This window comes from Abramis brama, assembly GCF_963993115.1.
Source record: "Abramis brama genome assembly, chromosome: 6".
Lineage (NCBI taxonomy): Eukaryota > Metazoa > Chordata > Actinopteri > Cypriniformes > Leuciscidae > Abramis > Abramis brama.
Window position 1 is genome coordinate 39521568 of NC_139968.1, and position 22943 is coordinate 39544510.

The 22943-nt window shown below is 37.4% G+C and overlaps 1 protein-coding gene across 2 annotated transcripts; it reads left to right on the plus strand.

The window, feature by feature from the left end:
* The first annotated feature begins 3359 nt into the window (after window positions 1-3359).
* On the plus strand, window positions 3360-22541 carry LOC311084208 (uncharacterized protein). Of its 2 annotated transcripts, none has more exons than XM_084116122.1 (7): window positions 3360-3593; window positions 13565-13900; window positions 14051-14341; window positions 14415-14537; window positions 14645-14686; window positions 21006-21355; window positions 21827-22541. In XM_084116122.1, exons 1-7 carry the CDS (start codon window positions 3503-3505, stop codon window positions 21875-21877), a joined length of 1284 nt encoding a protein of 427 aa, XP_083972248.1. In that variant the 5' UTR covers window positions 3360-3502; the 3' UTR covers window positions 21878-22541. The 2 variants fall into 2 exon arrangements, with proteins under 2 accessions (XP_083972248.1, XP_083972247.1); XM_084116121.1 differs by lacking the exon at window positions 3360-3593 and adding an exon at window positions 11904-12229.
* The last annotated feature ends 402 nt before the right edge of the window (window positions 22542-22943 follow it).

Consider the following 22943-nt stretch of genomic DNA (forward strand, 5'->3'; position numbering starts at 1 on the left):
TATCGGGATAATATCGTATCGTGGTGCCTCTGGTGATTCCCACCCCTAGCTTGCGCTCCCGTGGCGTCTGTCATTGCTATGCAACCAACCATTTACTAGGCTACTAGATATATTTATGGAGATGAGAAATAAAACCCGCCCTGTTCAGCTATGATCAGCTGTTCAGCCGAGCTTTTAATGTTACAGAAAGGTCGGTTGTTTTTTGTCACTTGACCTGCGCACCGCTTGCGCCATTCTGAAAAGTTGAGATGTTTTCATCTCGCCGAGGCATGAGCGTGCCTGCAAAAACGAGCGCCGCGCACCGTATGCTCATGTCGCTTCTATTATGAACGTGCTTGCCGTGCGCCTACATTTGAAATAACGGATAGTCAGGAATCGACAAGAGGAATCGTAATGCGTGCTTCTTATCGAATACCCGGTTTTTGGAAATTTGTTACCGGTTCTAAAATGGAACCGGTTCTCGATACCCAACCCTACTTAGGACGGAAGCTGTTATGAGTGGAAATAAGGTGTGGCCCCTTTAAGAGCTAAAATAAGGTGTGGCCCCTTTAAGAGCTGTGTGCGCCCTGTTGAACTGTCGGCAGTCTGTATTGTATGTGCGCCTCGAACACCCTTTTCTTTTCCTTGACTCTTCCGACCGCGTTTTCTTCGTCGACCCTGACATGATTCATGTCTGTAATGCGTGCTAGTGTCTTCCATAGAGGCTGCTTCATATGTTGTTGATATATGCGGCGTTGTGCCGTAAAGCAAGTCGTGATTCTCGCGAGATTTGTCGGGGCGCCACCTCTCAAACTTGCATTGCTGGTATTTTGCATAATTTTTTTTTATTAAGGTTGATCTTTTGCCTGTTTATTCTCTCATCTTGTCCAGCTCCACTGCCCATTCCTGTCATCAGCAGTAACTCTTCACACTGTTCATCATCATCATCATCATCATGTTCATTGGTGTGTTCATCAGTGGTGAATGTGAGTCATGCGACTCTCTCCTGGTACGCAGGAATCAGTGTATTGTCCAGCATCAGTGTGTGTGATCTCAGCATCAGTCTCTCTCTACCTCTGGAGGTGGAATATCAGGATAAAAACACCTACAGCTGTGTGCTGAACAATCCCATCAGCAACCAGACCACACATCTGGACATCAACACACTCTGTCACACATGTGCAGGTATGGCAGTAGTATTGTTAACTGATGTGTTCTGTTCTCTACTTGCAGGTCAAAGGTATTATGTGTTAACTCACTGATCTACTGTTTCGTAGTGGATGCATCGAGTTTCAATGCAAAAGAGAGCTTACCCTTCAGTCATGTGGTGATGATCTTTGTTGGTATATTAGTTACTCTACTAGTCTTGGCTGTAGCTGGGATGTTAAGTATCTACTGGAAATATAGAAAAACACATCAAGCGGGTAAGTATTACTCACAGTTAGAGCAAGAGTATCTACATTGTGGAAAAGTGTAAAAAAGAAACTTGTTATTTAAGTCTGTGGTTTGTGTTTAAACAGCCCAGACTCCAAATCAAGAATACACTGAGCTGAGTAATGGTAAGATTCTCTAATATTAATGTCCAATATGTCATCAAACTCATAGGATCTGCTCTGGTTATCAGTATTAACCTGTTAACTGATCCCTTTCTGAGCGCAGAGCTGAACTTGCTCTAATGATATCGAAATTATGATGATTTCTAAAAAAAAAAGTCACTAAAAAGTGTGGCAAGTGTCCAGCTACTGGTTATATCATGCTTATAGGCTACTGAGTGTTTAATCTCTCTCTGTGTTCCTGTATGTTGTCCAGGTGAAGTTGTGGATCAAACAGACGTAATAAAGACCGTGTCAGTGATGTTGGGAGAGTCCGTCACTCTAAACACCGGCCTCACTGAAATACAACGCTTCGATGTGTTACAGTGGAGGTTTGGAGAATCAGGCACAGATCAAACTAATCCATTTTTAGTCATCAACAGAGCGAATAAACCGAACAATAGCGGTTGTGATGATTATGATGAGAGATTCAAAGACAGAATACAGCTGGATCAACAAACTGGATATCTCACAATCAATGACATCAGACCTACAGACTTTGGCATTTATAAACTAATTCTCGGAATTGGACAAAATATGATCTCCAAAACATTTATTGTCCTAAGTGAGTACCTCAAATCTGTCCAGTGTGAACAAGTTAGACGCTCTGAAATGAACTATTTATACGTTTTACTGGGTTGTTTGACTGAATTTTCCTATAATGCATTAAAATAATTATTATTTAATAATCAAGTGTAGGAGACAGTAATGTGGTTCAGTGTTTGTTGTTTATACTTCATTAATCATATCAGTATCATATGGCATGTGAAAAGGTCAGATTTGGTTTACAAGAAAGGAAAAACCCATTACTGTACAGAAACAAAAGAAATCCAGAATCAACCAAATAAGAGCTAAATGTTTCAAACAAGAATCTTTCTTTGTTTTCTTTCAGATTCCTCAAATTCACCGCTAATGAATGGAGATGTCTCTGAAACAACTTTTTAGCAACTTTTACATTATCCTTATTCAAAATAAAAATGTTCTGCGGTTATGAGCCTTTACAACTGGAAACGTGTTTAAAATGAATGGTGTTTACCTGTGAAAAGTAACATGACAAAGTGTTATGATGTCAATGTTGTGTTTACTGCATGTCTGTTACATTTTATAGAGTCAGTTTTAACTTTTTTCAGTGTTTATGAATGACATTGTGTATGTTTGAACGTTTTCTGCCCTCTAGTGGGCAATCTAAGTTTAAAGTGGTGCCATTTCAAACAGTTGTGTAATGTGAATGAGAGACTGCAGACAGTTTGATAACTCATTTTTAGCCTCACAACGAAATAAATTTTTTTGTTGTTGTTGTTGTTGTTTTACTTTTTAATAATAATAAAAAATTCTCATGAGTTAATTGTGTTGTATCTATGTCAAATAAGAACTACTCAAAACGACAGAAACAATCTTAAAAAAAAAAAAAAAAAAAATGATGGATCATATAGAGAGAGGGTGGGGTTTAAGACACCAGGGACGATAGAAATGTTTTGGCTTCTCTTTTCAGGAAGTGCGGGTACACTTGTCATGAACAAAAAGTTTGACCTTGAATTTTGACCTGTTGGTGGTGGCACTAACACTTGTTCATCACTGTATTGAATGCAGATCGAATGTCAAAACATTAGTTTAAGGAGTGATTCTTCCGGTATGAGTGTATGGAAAGTTATTCATTCAAGTTCTCATTGGGAAATTCTTTTACTGTCTATGGGAAATTCTAATGAACTTACTTCCCCTTAAATACGGATTTACTGCGTTTATAGATTTACCCAGCATTGAAATTCAGAAGAGTCACCAATGATTTTCACTCGGATAAACGTGTTAAGGTGGCTATTATTAATACAATTAAACTAATTATCAAAGGAAACTATGTTAATAATCTTCGCTGTCAGGATGTGAATTAGGTCATTTAGAAACGGGTGGACGTCGAACGGAGTTTAATATCTATAATGGACAACTTTGTTCACCCACATTTTGCTCAGATGTACAGACATATGAAGATATTTGTTTTATTTTTCGTCCCGTTACTCGTGGAAGATGGTGAGTAGATTTACGTTTTCGAGACTTAGGGTATACTTTCACTTTGCTAACTTTCATGAAATATAAACTATAAGAAATGATTATGGTAACGATGATGATTATTAATATGTTTTAAATTGCAGCATTAATGTTCATTTAGATCTGTTTTTGGAGCTTAAAGTAAAAGAAAATGTCTTGGTGGTATAGTCTGGAGAAAGAAAAACGCCCAGATTAACGTTTTTATTATTACAGGTGCTATAGTATTCAAAAATGAAACCAACAAAAATGCAAAGATTGTATAGCCTATCTAATAACAAAGCATGTTTTATGTTTGAAGTGTATATATATATATTTTTTTGTTGAGTGTTTTATTTACATTTGAGTTAAAATCTAACTAGTACTACTAAAAAATGTACTAGTTAGATTTTAAAAGAACTCAACTATGCAAATATTGCATACAAGGCTCACACATGGGCCACATGAAATTTGGCTCGTGCTTGGTGGAGTTATGGCACTGCTTTGGTTTAGTTCTGGCAAAGAAGATGTGGACCATATCTTTCTGGCAAACGCAATCTAATCTGTTAGCTCAGCTGTTTATCTGTGCCAAATCTGTGCCAAAGGAAATTTGCTGACTGGGCCTGAGTGGCCTTGGACCTGTAAAGAGGGAATTAGAAGAACAGATTATTGCACTTAAAGGGATAGTTCACTCAAAAAATGAAAATGTAATCATCATTTACCGGTACTCACTCTCATGTCGCTCCAACTCAAAAAGAGGATGTTAGACACACAATCCACACCAAGCTTTTCCATAAATGAAGAGTGAATAGAATAGAAAACAGCAAGGTCAATGATAAAATATTCAGTTTATATGTCTTGGGTTGTTTTTCAGGTGTGTTTGGTGATGATACAGTGAAGACATTATCCGAGATGGAGGGAGATTCTGTTACTCTACAAGCTGATGTTACTGAAATACAGAAAGCTGAGCTGATACTGTGGACATTTGGACCTGACAGCACTCGTATAGTTCAGATCAACAGACTGGTCAATAAGGTCTCAATATATGATGATGTTCTTGATGGGAGATTCAGAGGCAGACTGAAGCTGGATCATCAGACTCGATCTCTGACCATCACAAACACCATGACTGATCACTCTGGACTTTATCAGCTACAGATCATTGGTGGAAAAGAGGTCCCACCAAAGAAATTCAGTATTATCGTTTCCGGTGAGTCATTCTATAGTTGCGAAATAATTAATTTCATTGCATTGCAGTATTGAACTATTTTGTATTTGCCTACATTCATTTTTTATAATATTCTCTCATGTTTTCCAGCTCGTCTGCCTGTTCCTGTCATCATCAGTAACTCTTCACACTGTTCTTCTTCATCATCATCATGTTCACTGGTGTGTTCATCAGTGGTGAATGTGAGTGATGTGACTCTCTCCTGGTACGCAGGAATCAGTGTATTGTCCAGCATCAGTGCGTCTGATCTCAGCATCAGTCTCTCTCTACCTCTGGAGGTGGAATATCAGGATAAAAACACCTACAGCTGTGTGCTGAACAATCCCATCAGCAACCAGACCACACATCTGGACATTAACACACTCTGTCACACATGTGCAGGTACGGCAACGGTCCATTAATTCACAGTGATGTTCTCAGATTCTGTTTGACTCTGTCTCTTTTTCCATTATAGCAGCAGGTAAAATAGCGCTGGTGTGTGTTTGTGTTCTGGCTGGGGTTGCGGTTGCGGCTGCAGTTTTGTGTGGTATTTACCGTTACCATCAACACAAGACATCTAAACAAGCAGATCTACAGGGTGTGTGTTACCAACAGCTAATTTCATAAAATAAACATTTGAGTTTTATTAAAAGGTTGAATTTACTTCTACTTCATTCTTTAAATTGAGTCATTGTTTTTATACAGGCCCAGCTAATGGAGATGAACTTACTGCTATTCTAACTAATGGTAAGATACAGTTTAAATAGTGATGCACTGAAATTTTGCCAGCCAAAAAGTTTTAGATTAAACAACGAAAAACTAATTTTTGGTTTCGTCCAGAATGGTTTTAAAGGGCCGAAAAGATTGACAGAAACAGTGACATCAAATGAGCCATGACTGGCCTTTAAATAAAAAATAAAATAAAATAAAAAATGTAAAATATATTCCTTAAGTTTTTTTTATTATTATTTTTAACCCTCATTCTAATTCTCTGCCTGAAATGATCGGTAAGACTTTAGTTTAGGGTCCAATTCTCACTAGCATGTTGGCTCCTTATTAGTACTTCTAAAACACATATTAATGCCTTAATCTGCATGCCCATATTCTACATGCCTTAATCCTACTCAATACCTAAACATAACAACTACCATACTAACTATTAATTAGTAGTAATTAGGAGTTCACTGAGGCAAAAGTCGTAGTTAGTTAATAGAGAGAATTGGACCCTAAACTAAAGTGAGTCAGTTTTTAAGTCGCGTCTTCTTTAAGGCTTGCCAGTAAACGGACTCAGCTTTATGATTGGCTAAAGTCATTGCATTAGAAATAGTATCAATGCCCACTCGCTGTTGTATACGAGTAATTGTTTTACAAACATTATCCATATGAAACCATAATTTACATATAAAGGATTATGAAATCATTTACTTGTGGATTGTGATGCAGCTGCTGTCAGATCCAATACAGTCAGAGCTTCATCTTTCAACAAAAACTTTTTTGTAAACTCTCCATTACACTGTGTCTTGTTTGAAAAACAAAATGCTCCGAACAAACATATAATCTTCCAACTTGATCCAGGCACCGTTAAAATAAACAATCCAATTGTTTCAGACGCAGCCCAGACAGCAACATAGTGTCGGCCCAGATCCGGCCCACATCTTCTGGTACGTGTTGAATTCACAGATGTGGCCCGGATCTGGGCCGACACTATGTTGCTGTCTGGGTGGGATCTTCTGAAGTCTATATAGAGACGCAAACAAGCTGTTTAAACTGGACGCATCAAAGCAAACATTCTTTCACTCTTACATTTGTCCTGTTGTCGACAGACTCAAGCATGTGGAGTTTGTCAGAAACTGAAATCACATCTGTATACTGTATCAGTCTAGACACCATCAGTTGTTATAATGGGTTCTATTTGCTTTCACGATGCTCGCATGCAGTGTAGGCAAATATCTGCTGCTAAAAATGTAATTTTGCCCATGATTTACTCACCCTGAAGCCATCCTAGATGTATATGACATTCCTCTTTCAGACGAATACAATCAGAGTTATATAAAAAAATGCCCTGGCTCGTCTAGGGTCTTCCAAGTCCATAAAAGTGCATCTATCCATCATAAAAGTGCTCCTCACGGCTCCAGGGGTTAATAAAGGCCTTCGGAAGTGAAACCATGGCCCCTATCTTGCACCCAGCGCAATTGACTTTGTACACCGACGCATGTATCATTCCTATTTTGCACCCGCGCACAGCGGACTTTTCCCTCCACAGATGCATGCCGGTAAATTAGGGAATGAACTTGCGCTCCCGGGGACGGTTCAGCGGAAAGAGGAGGCGTGTTCTGGCGCAAACGTTCCCTGGTGCTATTTTGCAGTTTCAGAAAACAATTCCGCCACAGACCAGGAAAAACCTCGTCTAAAGTCAGTGGCACGTTATTCAGATGCTATTTTAAGGGCGCATGCTTGGCCATAATGTAGCGTGTGCACAATGATCATACACTTTGCTTCTCTCATCTACACAGACGCAGCAGTTTTCATTTTTGCAAACCATACATAATTACAAGGAACAATATTACCACATGAGGGAAATCATTGTGGTGTCCATGAAGATGTGGAAAAATAGGCATGAGTCTAGCTTACACATTTACCAAAATGATTATATGTCTGTTTAACCGAAGCTAATTTGGGTGGGTTTCTCCCATCCTCATACAATGTCACTTCTCACTTCTCTGTTTTTTACGGCCCTGACGAGAACGTCGGTCTCCTCGGCTGTGAACCGCTCCTGGCAAATCCGCCGTTATAATAGCAATCCGCCATGGAACAAGCGCGCCTGCTCTTAAAGGGAATGTGAGATGATGCTCTGATTGGTTTATTTCACGTTACGCCCAAACCACACCTATGAGTATGACCAGCCCATTTTAGATTTGCGTCGGGCGCAAGAGTAATTTATCCCGCCGGTATAATAGCAACACAAGATCCGCCCACAAAATTACTTCCGTTTCGCGTTTTATACTTGCATTTCGGATCGTTAAAATAGGGCCCCATGTGTTCGTGTAAGAAAATTATCCATATTTAAAACTTTATCGAATAAAATAACGTACGCAATTCGACTTACACCAAATAACACTTGACGATGTATGACATAGGATGTAGTAGTCGCGTAAGCTTAGACGTCTCTCGCGGTTCAAAAAACAGGGCTGGGTAACCAGGTGCAGCATTTCATTGTGCATCAAGTTCAAGTGTTACTCTTTTGGCGTAAGTCGACTTGCGTACGGCCGTCTGCCGGAAGCTAGTTATTTTAGTCAATAAAGTTTTAAATATGGATATTTTTCTTACACTAACACATCGCTTCACTTCAGAAGGCCTTTATTAACCCCTGGAGATGCGTGGAGCACTTTCATCATGAATAGATTTTGATCTTTAATCACGCTTTGATGGACTTCCAAAAAAATATAAGCATTGACTCCCATTATAAAGCTTGGAAGAGCCAGGACATTTTTTAATATCTAGGATGGCTTAAGGGTGAGTAAATCATGGGGTAAACTTCATTTTTGGATGAACTATCCCTTTAAGAGACTGAATGCCAGTGGGCGGGGCCTATGGTGTGATAATGTATAACTATTTGTTGATGTCCTGCTCTGGAGGCGGGCATATGCAAATGTATTTGCTGGTGTTACATCACGGATCCCGCAATATCAAAATAAGCAGTTTTAGGAGCTTGATTAAATAAATACTTTGTTTATAAAATCTATAACTTCAGCATCATTAATATCTGTACATTTAGTTGCAATGACTAAATGACTAAATCAGGAAGTCTCATGATTTGCTGGACAAGATCTCTGTTACACACAGTGTCACACAAGTTTGATCCCTGTCTGAGAAACTCTTTCTGTTTGTTCTCCAGGTCAGTTTGTTGAGAAAGATGAAATCATGTCATTATTAGTGACAGTAGGACAACCTGTGACGCTACACACTGATATCTCTGAAATACAGGAAAATCAGCGGATATGCTGGAAGTTTGCTGACTCCAAAGAATGCAGTTGCGCTGAATTTACCGTCATCGCTAAATGGGATAAAACACATGATGAGGAATACTTATATAATGAAGAAAGATTCAAAGACTGTTTGAAACTGGATCACAAAACTGGATCTCTCACCATCACTAACATCACACCTAATCTCGGTGGACATTATAAACTCCACATCACCAGTGAAGGACAGAAGATCTCAAAGACGTTCAGTGTTGTTGCTCTTGTGAGTTGGTTGAGTCTTTTAAAGTCATAACTGTCTTACTGAAGTCTGTAACTGATCAACTATTATATATGGCAAGTGAATGTGAAGAAGAGCCCCTAAAGGGACGTGGTGGTGGGAAAATTTGGGATGGGAGAAAGAAATATTTTTCAAATCTTCCCTCGCAAAAACAAAAGCTCGGACAGAGACTTTAATGTCCCGCTGGGAATGTTTCAGAGCTCCATATGTTAACAATGGAGCATTTCATAGTGTTTGAACTTGGACTCAAATATAAAGAAATGCAGTCAGTGCTTAACTCAAGGAGTTGTCCACCACCATGTCCCTTTAGAGCCTCTGTAGAAACCATCTTTTTGAAATCAAGACACACATGATGATTGATGATTAGATTAATGGGAATATCAGTTCAAACACTTTCCCTGTTTTTACCTTTGATGCTTCTTTGTTTTCTAACAGGTTCCAATAAAAAGAGAGCGCAAACCCCAGAGGAGACTAACCTGTCCATATTAATGCAGGAGGACCATAAACACTGGATATCCACATTTGAATTCCAAGAAACATTTCTATTTTTACAACCATCTAAAATTCTAAGTGACCAAATAAGTAAAGTTAAAGGAACACTCCACCGTTTTTTGAAATAGGGCTTATTCACCTTCTTTCCTACATTTAGATAGGTGGGCAAATGCATTTTTGTCTCAGTGCATGCATTGTTTTAGTTTGACAGGGTCGGCGCTAGCTTAGCTTAGCATAATGAATGGAATCCTTTGTTGCCAGCTAGCATGTCCTGAGTAAAAGTGATATAAAAAATTTAAAAAACCCACCTAATTACTTCTTGTGGCCTGCGTATTCACAGTGAGTACAAATAGTGATGCAGATTAACACTAGGCGATTTCCTAGGCAGATATTGACTTATATATTAAGGACTAGCACAGGCGAAGCACTGCTACTTGGGCGTGATATCTCTGCGCCCAAGTAGCAGTGCTTCGCCTGTGCTTCCCCCTAATATAGTCCCAAGTCAATATCTGCATAGGAAATCGCCTAGTGTTAATCTGCATCGCTATTTGTACTTGTTGTGAATACGCAGGCCACAAGAAGTAATTAGGTGGGTTTTTTAAATTTTTTATATCACTTTTACTCAGGACATGCTAGCTGGCAACAAAGGATTCCATTCATTATGCTAAGCTAAGATCACGCCGACCCTGTCAAACTAAAACAATGCATGCACTGAGACAAAAATGCATTTGCCCACCTATCTAAATGTAGGAAAGAAGGTGAATAAGCCCTATTTCAAAAAACGGTGGAGTGTTCCTTTAAGCATGCAACAAAAGCCAACTTAAGAGAGTGTATGTTTTTCACACTTAATGGTCAGGAGACAGTTTCTACAGTACTATAACCACAACAGTATTATAAACCGCTGAACTCTTACCACACTATAGTATGAAAAGGCAAGATGAAGTGCTTCTTTGAGTCTCTGCCATATTTGTTGTTCTACTGTGTGTAAAAAAAATGGAGGGGGGGATTCTCCATGATTAATAATTTATTGTTTACATTTTCACTCAAGGTGCATTTAAAAATATTGAAAAAGCATTGAAAAAACATACAAAAAAAGTATTTGCGTTTTTCACTATATAATTAGGAAATAGTTAGGCTGTTTACTTTTTAGTAACTTTTTTCTGATGATCATTGTTTTTCCATCAAAGAAAAAGTAAATCTGGGGGAAGAAAATATATTACCACATGTTGAAAACTTTTTTTTTTTCCGGAAAATCAAATCAACTGCAGTTGTTTAATGTGTTCATGCATTTTAGCATGTATAATTGTAAAACACTATTTGTAATATATATACATTTTAAACTTTTTTCTTTCTTTAAATTTTTCATTAAATATATTTTCTAAATAAATATGTGATGGTTGTTTGTATGATAAGAGCCCCTAAAGGGAAATGGTGATGTAAAAAATATTAGATGGAAGGAAAAATTTTACCGTTGCGTTTTCGCGCAAATGTTTTGTGTTCTCCCGAAAAACATTGTGCTCCCTCGCAAAAAAACACAAACAGAAGTTTGATAATGTGTTGAAATGCAAATCAAATTGAATTGTCCTTTGAAAATTACATTTCACGTATTGAAATAAAAAAAGATTGTAAAAAGAAAGAAAAAACATTAATGTCGTGTGAAGAAATAAGTCTGTGTACAATTAATTTATTCGTTTTTCAATGAGTGAACGCAAAGTTTCTCAGGGGAATGCAAAACATTTGTGATTAAAGACAGCATTTTACCAAATAATTTTTCCTCCCATCTAATTTTTTTTTCTTTCATTACATCACATAGCCTATGTGTACTCAATGTTCACAACACCCTATTTCGGGTAAAAATATGAAAAATAATAGTTCTCTCTTGAGAGAAGTTTTTCCACAAAACAAAAGTTTTGTGTAAAATATAATGATGATAATAATAATAATTACTATTTATGTTATTAAATACTTACATTTATAGTGGATATAGTGTTATTAGGCTAATATTTCTTATTTTGTTTATTATTTTATAAAGTAATAATAATAATCAGCTCAGCTAGTCGAGAGATTTAGATGATGACAGAAAATTTTTGTATTTTCAAGTGCTCAACCAAAACGGGTGGATTTTGTTTGTATTGTGATTAGTGATATGACTATGTAAACATAACTGACTTCATGTTAATCAAGAGAGTCTGCCATTTAAAAAAACAAAAAAATAAAAAATAATTTATGGTGTGCATAAAGGGACATTCTGCATTGTGTTTATTAGTTTGTGTTTTACTCAGTCACGTGAAAAAGTTTCGATGATACAGGTAATTCAGGTTTACGAGATTACTCAAAATCCTCCCTCATAACTTCCTGATATTCAACTTACCAACTTTTCCTCGAGACGCAGGTTTACTGGTTTACCAGCAACCATTAGGAGTATAATTCAAAATATAGTCTCTATTGTTGTTAAGTCGGTTAGATATAATAATATTATTACATTATTAATTAGATAAAATTAGCCTACCGGTATGTTAATCGTCGCTGTCAGCGCGTTTAAGAAACTGTGTGCTGAAAGATGAGCTAGAGAACGCACCTCCGATGACCAAATACACTACAACTTTAGGTTATTTTAAATCAGATTTCATTTACATCAGCGTAATGATCTGGCTTTTATTGACCTACTTTTTACTCTTGAAAGGTAAGTACAGATTTTGAAAACCTCAGACACTTTTGCTTTCATACGTTTCATTCATTTCATTTCGTTTTTTGTTGTTGTTGTTGTTGTTGTTGTTGCTAGGGTTCAAGCGTATATGTTTAGTTTTACCATCCATTCATTGTGTTTCCAATCTTTAAAATAATACATTGAAAATACAGTAAATATGTGATAAACATGTTTCCAACATGTTTTATTTGGTTACTTATTGATGTCCAACAAAATACTTTTGCACTTAATATTGCACGCATGCTCAGCTCATCAGCTCATCTGGTTCTCATTATGTCAAACGTGTCCGAAAGAAACAGTTCTCGGTTCTGTGCTGGTGATTTGGGAACCGCTGAACCTGTACGTTCGGTAGTTCGCGCATGCTCAGTATCTGCTCGTGCTCATGAGTTCTCTCAGCACAACACGTCTCAGTTCAGTGAAATGTTGGAGTTACTGGAATAAAATATACTCCGGGATACTAGCTAAGTTTCCATCCACTTGTCAATCGAATTATCTGAAGTTCGGTAAAAAAAAAAAAAAACCTCATGCGAATAAAGCTGGAGAAAGTGTGTTTTCCATCCAACGGCTTTAAAGTGAATAAAAACCTGTGCGTAATGACGTCACATGCTGTTTTGCGATCAAATTGGTATATAGAATTGATTTGAGACATTTTAAGGTGTTTCCATTCATTTTCGCACTGAACATCAACATTGAATCAGAAAATCTCTGATTGTCAAATTGGTCCTCCAGCTGTTCCTTATATGTACATTTAACTTTTCCGGCCTCTTATTGCTACCTGTCCCAACTTTTTTGGAATGTGTTGCTCTCATGAAATCCAAAATGAGCCAATATTTGGCATGACATTTCAAAATGTCTCACTTTCAACATTTGATATGTTATCTATATTCTATTGTGAATAAAATATAAGTTTATGAGATTTGTAAATTATTCCATTCTTTTTTTACTCACAATTTGTACAGTGTCCCAACTTTTTCTGATTTGGGGTTGTAGTTAGATTTTAACAGAGCTCAACCATGCTAATATTGCATACAAGGCTCACTTGTGGGCCACATGAAATTGTATTATTTGACTCATTCTTGGTGGAGTTATGGCACTACTTTGGTTCAGTTCTGGCAAAGAAGATGTGGGCCATATCTGGGCCGGCAAACGCAATCTAATCTGGGCCACGCTCATGTCGCTCCAACTCAAAAAGAGGATGTTAGACACAAAATACCATAAATAAAGAGTGAATAGGATAGAAAACAGCAAGGTCAATGATAAAATATTCAGTTTATATCTGCATTTAAGAAAGTGTCTTGGGTTGTTCTTCAGGTGTGTTTGGTGATGATACAGTGAAGACATTATCCGTGATGGAGGGAGATTCTGTTACTCTACAAGCTGATGTTACTGAAATACAGAAAGCTGAGCTGATACTGTGGACATTTGGACCTGACAGCACTCGTATAGTTCAGATCAACAGACTGGCCAATAAGGTCTCATTATATGATGATGTTCTTGATGGGAGATTCAGAGGCAGACTGAAGCTGGATCATCAGACTCGATCTCTGACCATCACAAACACCACAACTGATCACTCTGGACTTTTTCAGCTACAGATCATTGGTGGAAAAGAGGTCCCACCAAAGAAATTCATTATTATTGTTTCTGGTGAGTCATTCTAGTTTCATTGCATTGCAGTATTGAACTATTTTGTATTTGCCACATTTATATTTATGATCATATCAAACTGGTGCATTAAGAGTGTTGTTTGACACTTACAATATTTTTTTTTAAATAATATTCTCTCATGTTTTCCAGCTCGTCTGCCTGTTCCTGTCATCATCAGTAACTCTTCACACTGTTCTTCATCATCATCATCCTGTTCACTGGTGTGTTCATCAGTGGTGAATGTGTGTGATGTGACTCTCTCCTGGTACGCAGGAATCAGTGTATTGTCCAGCATCAGTGTGTATGATCTCAGCATCAGTCTCTCTCTACCTCTGGAGGTGGAATATCAGGATAAAAACACCTACAGCTGTGTGCTGAACAATCCCATCAGCAACCAGACCACACATCTGGACATCAACACACTCTGTCACACATGTGCAGGTATGGCAGAGGTCCATTTATTCACAGAGATGTTCTCAGATTCTGTTTGACTCTGTCTCTTTTTCCATTATAGCAGCAGGTGAAATAGCGCTGGTGTGTGTTTGTGTTCTGGCTGGGGTTGCGGTTGCGGCTGCAGTTTCGTGTGGTATTTGCCGTTACCATCAACACAAGACATCTAAACAAGCAGATCTACAGGGTATGTGTTACCAACAGCTAATTTCATCAAATAAACATTTGAGTTTTATTAAAAGGTTGAATTTACTTCTACTTCATTCTTTAAATTGAGTCATTGTTTTTATACAGGCCCAGCTAATGGAGATGAACTTACTGCTATTCTAACTAATGGTAAGATACAGTTTAAATAGTGATACACTGAAATTTTGCCAGCCAAAAAGTTTTAGATTAAACAACAAAAAACTAATTTTTGGTTTCGTCCAGAATGGTTTAAGAGGGCAGAAAAGATTGAAACAGAAACAGTGACATCAGATGAGCCATGACTGGCCTTTAAATTAATATATATATATATTCCTTGAGTTTTTTTTATTATTATTTTCAACCCTCATTATAATTCTCTGCCTGAAATGATCGGTAATACTTTAGTTTAGGGTCCAATTCTCACTATTAGCTAGTAGCTTATTATGACCGCCGCTAGCATAGCTAGTTATGACCGCCGCATAGCTAGCGAAGCGGTCATATAGGGATTTTCAAAGTTTTTTTTTTTTTTTTTTTCGTCAACGATACCAGGGACACCGAAACACCGGGGAACATGAAATTTGGTGGGCATGTAGCCCCACTAGACTTTTACGGAAAAATTTTGTTCGGTCCCCGGAGGCCCCCCCCCCCCCCGCGCTGGGCCCCCCGAAACCCAAAAAATGCAGTTTTTCCTAAATAACTACCTGAACCGTGGCACCGAGGATGAAGAAATGTTTATGGTATGTTGCTGTTAAGGGCCCACATCAACCTAGCCCATAATCACTCATTTGTGATTTGCGCCCTTCCCATAAAAAATGAAAATGCAATATTATTCTGCTTTAATCGCCCCTATCTTCAGTGGAGATGTTCAGAACTGCACCATATTTCATGTGTATGATTAACTTGACATCCTCTGGGGGTATCCTCTGCTAAGTTTTGTAGAATTTCATCCATGGGGGGGGGGGGGGGGGGGGGGTATAAAATAAATTAATTTATGTGCACATTTAGTGACTGTACACTCATCGGCCTGTAGATGGTGCTGTTGAGCGAAGGGTTGCTGGTTTAGGATGATACTGTCACACACACACATGCAGGAATACAAACAAACGCAAGCATGCACACACACTGACATCCACACGCACAGACACACACCCATACACACACATACAAATCCACATGCAGAAACACACACACACAAACACACACGCGCACACACATGTACGCACGCATACATACACGCACAGACACACACACACACAGACACACACATACACAAACACACACACACAGACAGACATGCACATACTACTACTTTTTTTAGGTATCAGCCATATACCCGATTTACCAATACCCAATGTGTTATGCTTGGGCAGTATACTAATGAGGTGGGTGGGACATGTTTCATGCCATGTTAGATCACATCCTGAGAGTCTACGCTTTCAGAAAATATATAGTTTATATAGTTGAATCAGTTTTCTCTTCATGGTACAGACCAAAATGTATTATGTGTACACTTTCTTCACCTAAATCCATAAAATCCCATTAATTTAAATGAGACATTTACTTAAGTGTTCTACTAGGTACAGTGGGAATGAGTTTAATTTTGTTAACATTGTTTTTTTAAAACTCTGGGACCAGGGCTACAAGATAAAACCACTTTTTTGGGGAAAAAAATGTTTTTTATTTCAGTAAAACACAACAAACCCATGCCAAAGTCAGATAACTGACTTTTACCATCAACAGGCACCTCAACCGTTTGGTAGAGGTTTGTAGAAATTGAATGGGAGGGTCCTTTGAAAAAAAAATCACAGATTTTTCATACTTAGTATGTATAAGTATATATACTATTTTGATCCCGTGAGGGAAATTTGGTCTCTGCATTTATCCCAATCCGTGAATTAGTGAAACACACTCAGCACACAGTGAACACACAGTGAGGTGAAGCACACACTAATCTCGGCGCAGTGAGCTGCCTGCAACAACAGCGGTGCTCGGGGAGCAGTGAGGGGTTAGGTGCCTTGCTCAAGGGCACTTCAGTCGCTTTTTACTGATCGGGGTTCGAACCGGCAACCCTTTGGTTACAAATTTGAAGTGCTAGCAAGATAAAACAAAAAAATATTTTTTTTCATCACTTTATCATGGTGTGCATGTGAAAGGGTTAATGATTGAGCACCCATCGGCCTGTATGGTGGTGTTGAGTGAAGATTGGGTGATAGAGTTGATGTTGAAATGTCTTTTCTGCTGAGATAAACACACACATTCATGGACATACAACCCCCTCTTGTAATGTTGCAACATGTTATAACATTCACACAGTTATAAACTGGAACATATACATATGCAGGCACACACACATTCACACAGTTATAACTGTACATACTCCAAAACCTACATAATTCAAACCCTGACAAGATCATTTTCTTAGACACTTCAGTTAATTATAGTCATTAAAAGGTCAACTCACTCACATATTGGACTCACTCAGAAGGTTGCGTTATGGTTATGTGTTATGTGTAACATAACACTATAAAAGGCTCTTTTATAGCAGGACTTTGTATTTCTCATGTTGATACTTTGCATGGTTGTTATCCATTGTTATCATTTGATGACATAAATCTCTTCTGTGAATTATTAAACAAACTGCCGATGTAGCATGAAAAAGACTTGCTTGAACACAATAAGTGTGTTTTTGAAACTCATTTTTGTAATACATTATGTAGGGAAAACCACTGTTATGGATGTGACGTTTTCACATTATGGATGTTAAGTGTCTAAACTAATGACTTTTGATATAAAACTTAAATAGTAATGGCAAATAATTACAAAACTCTAAATTATCCATGATCCACAGGAATACTCCAGACAGTCTTTTAAAATATACAACTTATATACATAAACACGCAATACAGCCAAATTGCTCCACGTCATTTATTTTTGTGGAAAGCCAGTGCAGGCCTGAGCGGCGGTCATATTTTGTACCGCCATGCGGTACATCTAGTTAGCATGCATATTACTAGCATGTTGGCTCTTTATTAGTACTTCTAAAGCACATATTAATGCCTTTATCTGCATGACCATATTCTACATCCCTTAATCCTACTCAATACCTAAACTTAACAATTACCATACTAACTATTAATTTGTAGTAATTAGGAGTTTACTGAGTTGAGATTGGCATGGTTTTATTTCAGTTAGCCTAATAGCTGGTTTGATTTGCATTGAGAGATGATCTTATGGAAAGTACTCCATGCCAGTCTCTAGGTATGGTGAAGGCTATGTGATGATGTGGGGCTATTTTAATTCCAGAGGCCAAGGGAACTTTATCAGGATGCATAGTATCCCGGGTCCATGAAGTAACTGGCCTTTAAAAATAAAAATCTGCCTGCCTCTATGGGAATTTAACATAGGGGTGTCCAGACTTATGCACCCTGTATTTTAAGGAAGAACATTTATTTATCTACGATACATTATTCATTCACAAAGAAAATTGGTGTCCTTAAAGGTTGGATTTTTCCTAATTTTTTTTAATTAAGGCATTAAGTTCAATTTCCAAAAGATGATTTTTTATTCCTCTTTTTAGTCAACTTTAGCATGGGTGTCTAAACTTATGCATAGCACTGTATATACATCATAAAAGTGCATCTATCCATGATAAAAGTGCATCTATCCATGATAAAAGTGCATCTGTCCATCATAAAAGTGCATCTATCCATGATAAAAGTGCATCTATCCATCATAAAAGTGCATCTGTCCATCATAAAAGTGCATCTATCCATGATAAAAGTGCATCTGTCCATCATAAAAGTGCATCTATCCATGATAAAACTGCATCTGTCCATCATAAAAGTGCATCTATCCATGATAAAGGTGCATCTGTCCATCATAAAAGTGCATCTATCCATGATAAAAGTGCATCTGTCCATCATAAAAGTGCATCTATCCATGATAAAAGTGCATCTGTCCATCATAAAACTGCATCTGTCCATGATAAAAGTGCATCTGTCCATCATAAAAGTGCATCTATCCATGATAAAAGTGCATCTGTCCATCATAAAAGTGCATCTATCATAATAATAATAATAATAATAATAATAATTTAGTCCTAATTTGTAAGTCGCTTTGGATAAAAGCGTCTGCTAAATGACTAAATGTAAATGTAAATAATAGGCTAGTTGCACGTGGCCGCCATTTTGGATTTCGGATCAGCGAGGGTGTGCTTAGACACTTCCGGTTTCGCATTACGCCCTGTGTAGGGAGACGGAGAAAGCCGAAATTTATCTTTTATAGTTGTTTATAGAATCAATTATCACTTAAAATACTACTAAGATCCATATTATCACACGAGCTAATGGCAATTAAATGCACGGATGCATAGTCAGATTAATGAATGAAATACAACTGTTCACGAACAGAAGATTGTATTTGACTCATGCTGCATACACATACGCAATGACAGTTATGCCGCCTACTGTAAATATAGAGCTACAACTACGATTAAATTTATTTGCATAAAATGCACCGTGAACATTCACATGTTTACCCTTTGATAGGCTACAATTTATCTCCATAAATACTATTTTCTCAATTCTGCATGCATTTTTACTTACTTATATCAATTGCTCGATCAATATTATCATCACATATTTTACATTTACATTTTTACTGTAGGTACCACAAACAATTTAATATAGGTAAGTTTGTGTATATTTTACTCGTAGTACAATACTGTATGTGCTGCTTATAAACACCAGACAGATTATTATTATTATTTATGAAACAGATCTTGTCACTTGCACAAAATAAATGCAGTAGCTAATAGAAAGCATATAAACGCACAGGTGAAATACACTGAAAATTATATGCATTTAAAAATTTGGTCGGGTTGAAGTTATCCCTCGGGATCTTCTGCATCCACTCAGCCCGTACCGCAGCGTCAACGGGGAATGCATGAAAGCTGACTTCTCTGTTGTAACGTGACGAAATGGTACAAAACGGCACACAGCGATGAAGTGCTGAGGCTGTCGCCGTCTGAAAGGCAAGTCACCTCTCTTGAATACTCATTGTGAAAAAAAATATCTCTGTGGTAATGGAACTCGGTCGCTGTTGTCTCTCGCTCTCGCTGTCAGATCACGTTAGTTTTCACTGGAGGTACTGGCCCACACACTCAAGTTCGAACATCAACGGTCGCCGTGCATGGAGAGAATTGTAGCCTATCACAGGGCAAACATGTGAATGTTCACGTGCATTTTATGCAAACAACTCTAATCGTAGTTGTAATTCTATATTTACAGTAGGCATAACTGTCATTGCGTATGCGTATGCAGCATGAGTCAAATACAATCTTCTGTTCGTGAACAGTTGTATTTCATTCATTAATCTGACTACGCATCCGTGCATTTAATTGCCATTAGCTCGTGTGATAGTAATATGGATCTTAGTAGTATTTTAAATGATAATTGATTCTATAAACAACTATAAAAGATCAATTTCGGCTTTCTCCGGCTCCCTGCACCGGGCGTAATGCGAAACCGGAAGTGTATAAGCACACACTCGCTGATCTGAAATCCAAAATGGCGGCCACGTGCAACTAGCCTATAGTGCATCTGTCCATCATAAAAGTGCATATATCATCATAATAGTGCTCCACGTGGCTCCAGGGGTTAATAAAGGCCTTCTGAAGTGAAGCCATGTGTTTGTGTAAGAAAATTATCCATATTTAAAACTTTATCGACTAAAATAACTTACGCAAGTCGACTTACACCAAAGAACACTTGATGTATGACGTAGGATGTTGTAGTAGCGTAAGCTTAGACGTCTCTCGTGGTTCAAAAAACATGTTCACAAAACTGGGCACCATTTCATTGTGCATCAAGTTCAAGAGTTACTCTTTTGGCGTTAGTCGACTTGCGTATGGCCGTCTGCCGGAAGCTAGTTATTTTAGTCAAAGTTTTATATATGGATATTTTTCTTACACGAACACATCGCTTCTTTTTATCTTTAATCACGCTTTGATGGACTTCCAAAAAAATATAAGCATTGACTCCCATTATAAAGCTTGGAAGAGTCAGGATATTTTTTAATATCTAGGATGGCTTGAGGGTGAGTAAATCATGGGGTAAACTTCATTTTTGGATGAACTATCCCTTTAAGAGACTGAATGCCAGTGGGCGGGGCCTATGGTGTGATGATGTATAACTATTTGTTGATGTCCTGCTCTGGAGGCGGGCATATGCAAATGTATTTGCTGGTGTTACATCACGGATCCCGCAATATCAAAATGAGCAGTTTTAGGAGCTTGATTAAATAAATGCTTTGTTTTTAAAATCTATAACTTCAGCATCATTAATATCTGTACATTTAGTTGTAATGACTCATGGTAGGAAGTCTCATGGTTTGCTGGACAAGATCTGTTACACACAGTGTTGCACAAGTTTGATCCCTGTCTGAGAAACTCTTTCTGTTTGTTCTCCAGGTCAATTTGTTGAGACAGATGAAATCAATACATTATTAGTGACGGTAGGACAACCTGTGACGCTACACACTGATATCTCTGAAATACAGGAAAATCAGCGGATATGCTGGAAGTTTGCTGACTCCAAAGAATGCAGTTGCGCTGAATTTATCGTCATCGCTAAATGGGATAAAACAAATGATGAGGAATACTTATATAATGAAGAAAGATTCATAGACTGTTTGAAACTGGATCACAAAACTGGATCTCTCACCATCACTAACATCGCAGCTAATCTCGGTGGACATTATAAACTCCACATCACCAGCGAGACACAGAAGATCTCAAAGACATTCAATGTTGTTGCTCTTGTGAGTTGGCTGAGTCTTTTAAAGTCATAACTGTCTTACTGAAGTCTGTAACTGATCAACTATTATATATGGCAAGTGAATGTGAAGAAGAATCCCTAAAGGGACGTGGTGGTGGGAAAATTTGGGATGGGAGAAAGAGATATTTTTCAAATCTTCCCTCGCAAAAACTGTTGTGAGCTCGGACAGAGACTTTAATGTCCCACTGGGAATGTTTCAGAGCTCCATATGTTAACAATGGAGCGTTTCATTTTGAACTTGGACTCAAATATAAAGAAATGCAGTCAGTGCTTAACTCAAGGAGTTCAGTGAAGTTGGCATTTTTTGTCCACCACCATGTCCCTTTTAGAGCCTCTGTAGAAACCATCTTTTTGAAATCAAGACACACATGATGATTGATGTTTAGATTAATGGGAATATCAGTTCAAACACTTTCCCTGTTTTTACCTTCAATGCTTCTTTGTTTTCTAACAGGTTCCAATAATAAGAGAGTGCAAACCCCAGAGGAGACTAACCTGCCCTTAACAATGCAGGAGGACCATAAACACTGGATATCCACATTTGAATTCCAAGAAACATTTCTATTTTTACAACCATCTAAAATCCTAAGTGACAAAATCAGTAAAGTTGAGCATGCAACAAAAGCCGACTTAAAAGAGTGTGTTTTGTCACACTTAATGGTCAGGAGACAGTTTCACAGTACTATAACCAACAGTATTATAAACCGCTGAACTCTTATCACACTAGTATGAAAAGGCAAGATGAAATGCCTCTGTTTAAAAAGGGGGAGGGGGGGGGGGGGGTATTCTCCATGATTAATAATTTATTGTTTACATTTTATGCATTTTTTTTTTTCAATGCAAACTCAAGGTGCCCTGGAAAGGCAACATACAAAAAAAGTATTTACGTTTTTCACTGTATAATTAGGAAATAGTTAGGCTGTTTAGTTTTTAGTCACTTTTTTTCTGATGAAATGCTCTTGATGATCATTGTTTTTCCATCAAAGAAAAAGTAAATCTGGGGGAAGAAATATATTACCAGATGTTGACAACTTATTCAAATCAAATCAACTGCAGTTGTTAAATGTTTTCATGCTTTTTAGCATGTATAATTGTAAAACAATATTTGTAATATATATACACTTTAAACTTTTTTCTTTCTTTAAATTTTTTCATTAAATACATTTTCTAAATAAATATGTGATGGTTGTTTGTATGATAAGAGCCCCTAAAGGGAAATGGTGATGGAAAAAATATTAGATGGAAGGAAAAATTTGACCATTGCATTTTCTCGCAAATGTTTTGTGTTCTCCCGACATTGTGCTCCCTCGCAAAAACACACACAGAAGTTTGATAATGCGTTGAAATGCAAATCAAATTGAATTGTACTTTGACGATTCGGGTAAAAATATAAAAAATAATACTTCTCTCTTGAGATAAGTTTTTCCACTAAACAAAAGTTTTGTGTAAAATATAATGATGATAATAATAATAATTACTATTTATGTTATTAAATACTTACATTTATAGTGGAAATAGTGTTATTAAAATAGTAGGCTAATATTTCTTATTTTGTTTATTATTTTATAAAG

Excerpts from the sequence above, each read along its gene's own strand:
- LOC311084208 (XM_084116121.1), top strand. The coding sequence starts at position 12,130 with ATGACCAAATACACTACAACTTTAGGTTATTTTAAATCAGATTTCATT. Across the intron at positions 12,230-13,564 it reads CTACTTTTTACTCTTGAAAG|GTGTGTTTGGTGATGATACA; the intron begins GTAAGTACAGAT and ends GTTGTTCTTCAG. Across the intron at positions 13,901-14,050 it reads ATTCATTATTATTGTTTCTG|CTCGTCTGCCTGTTCCTGTC; the intron begins GTGAGTCATTCT and ends CATGTTTTCCAG.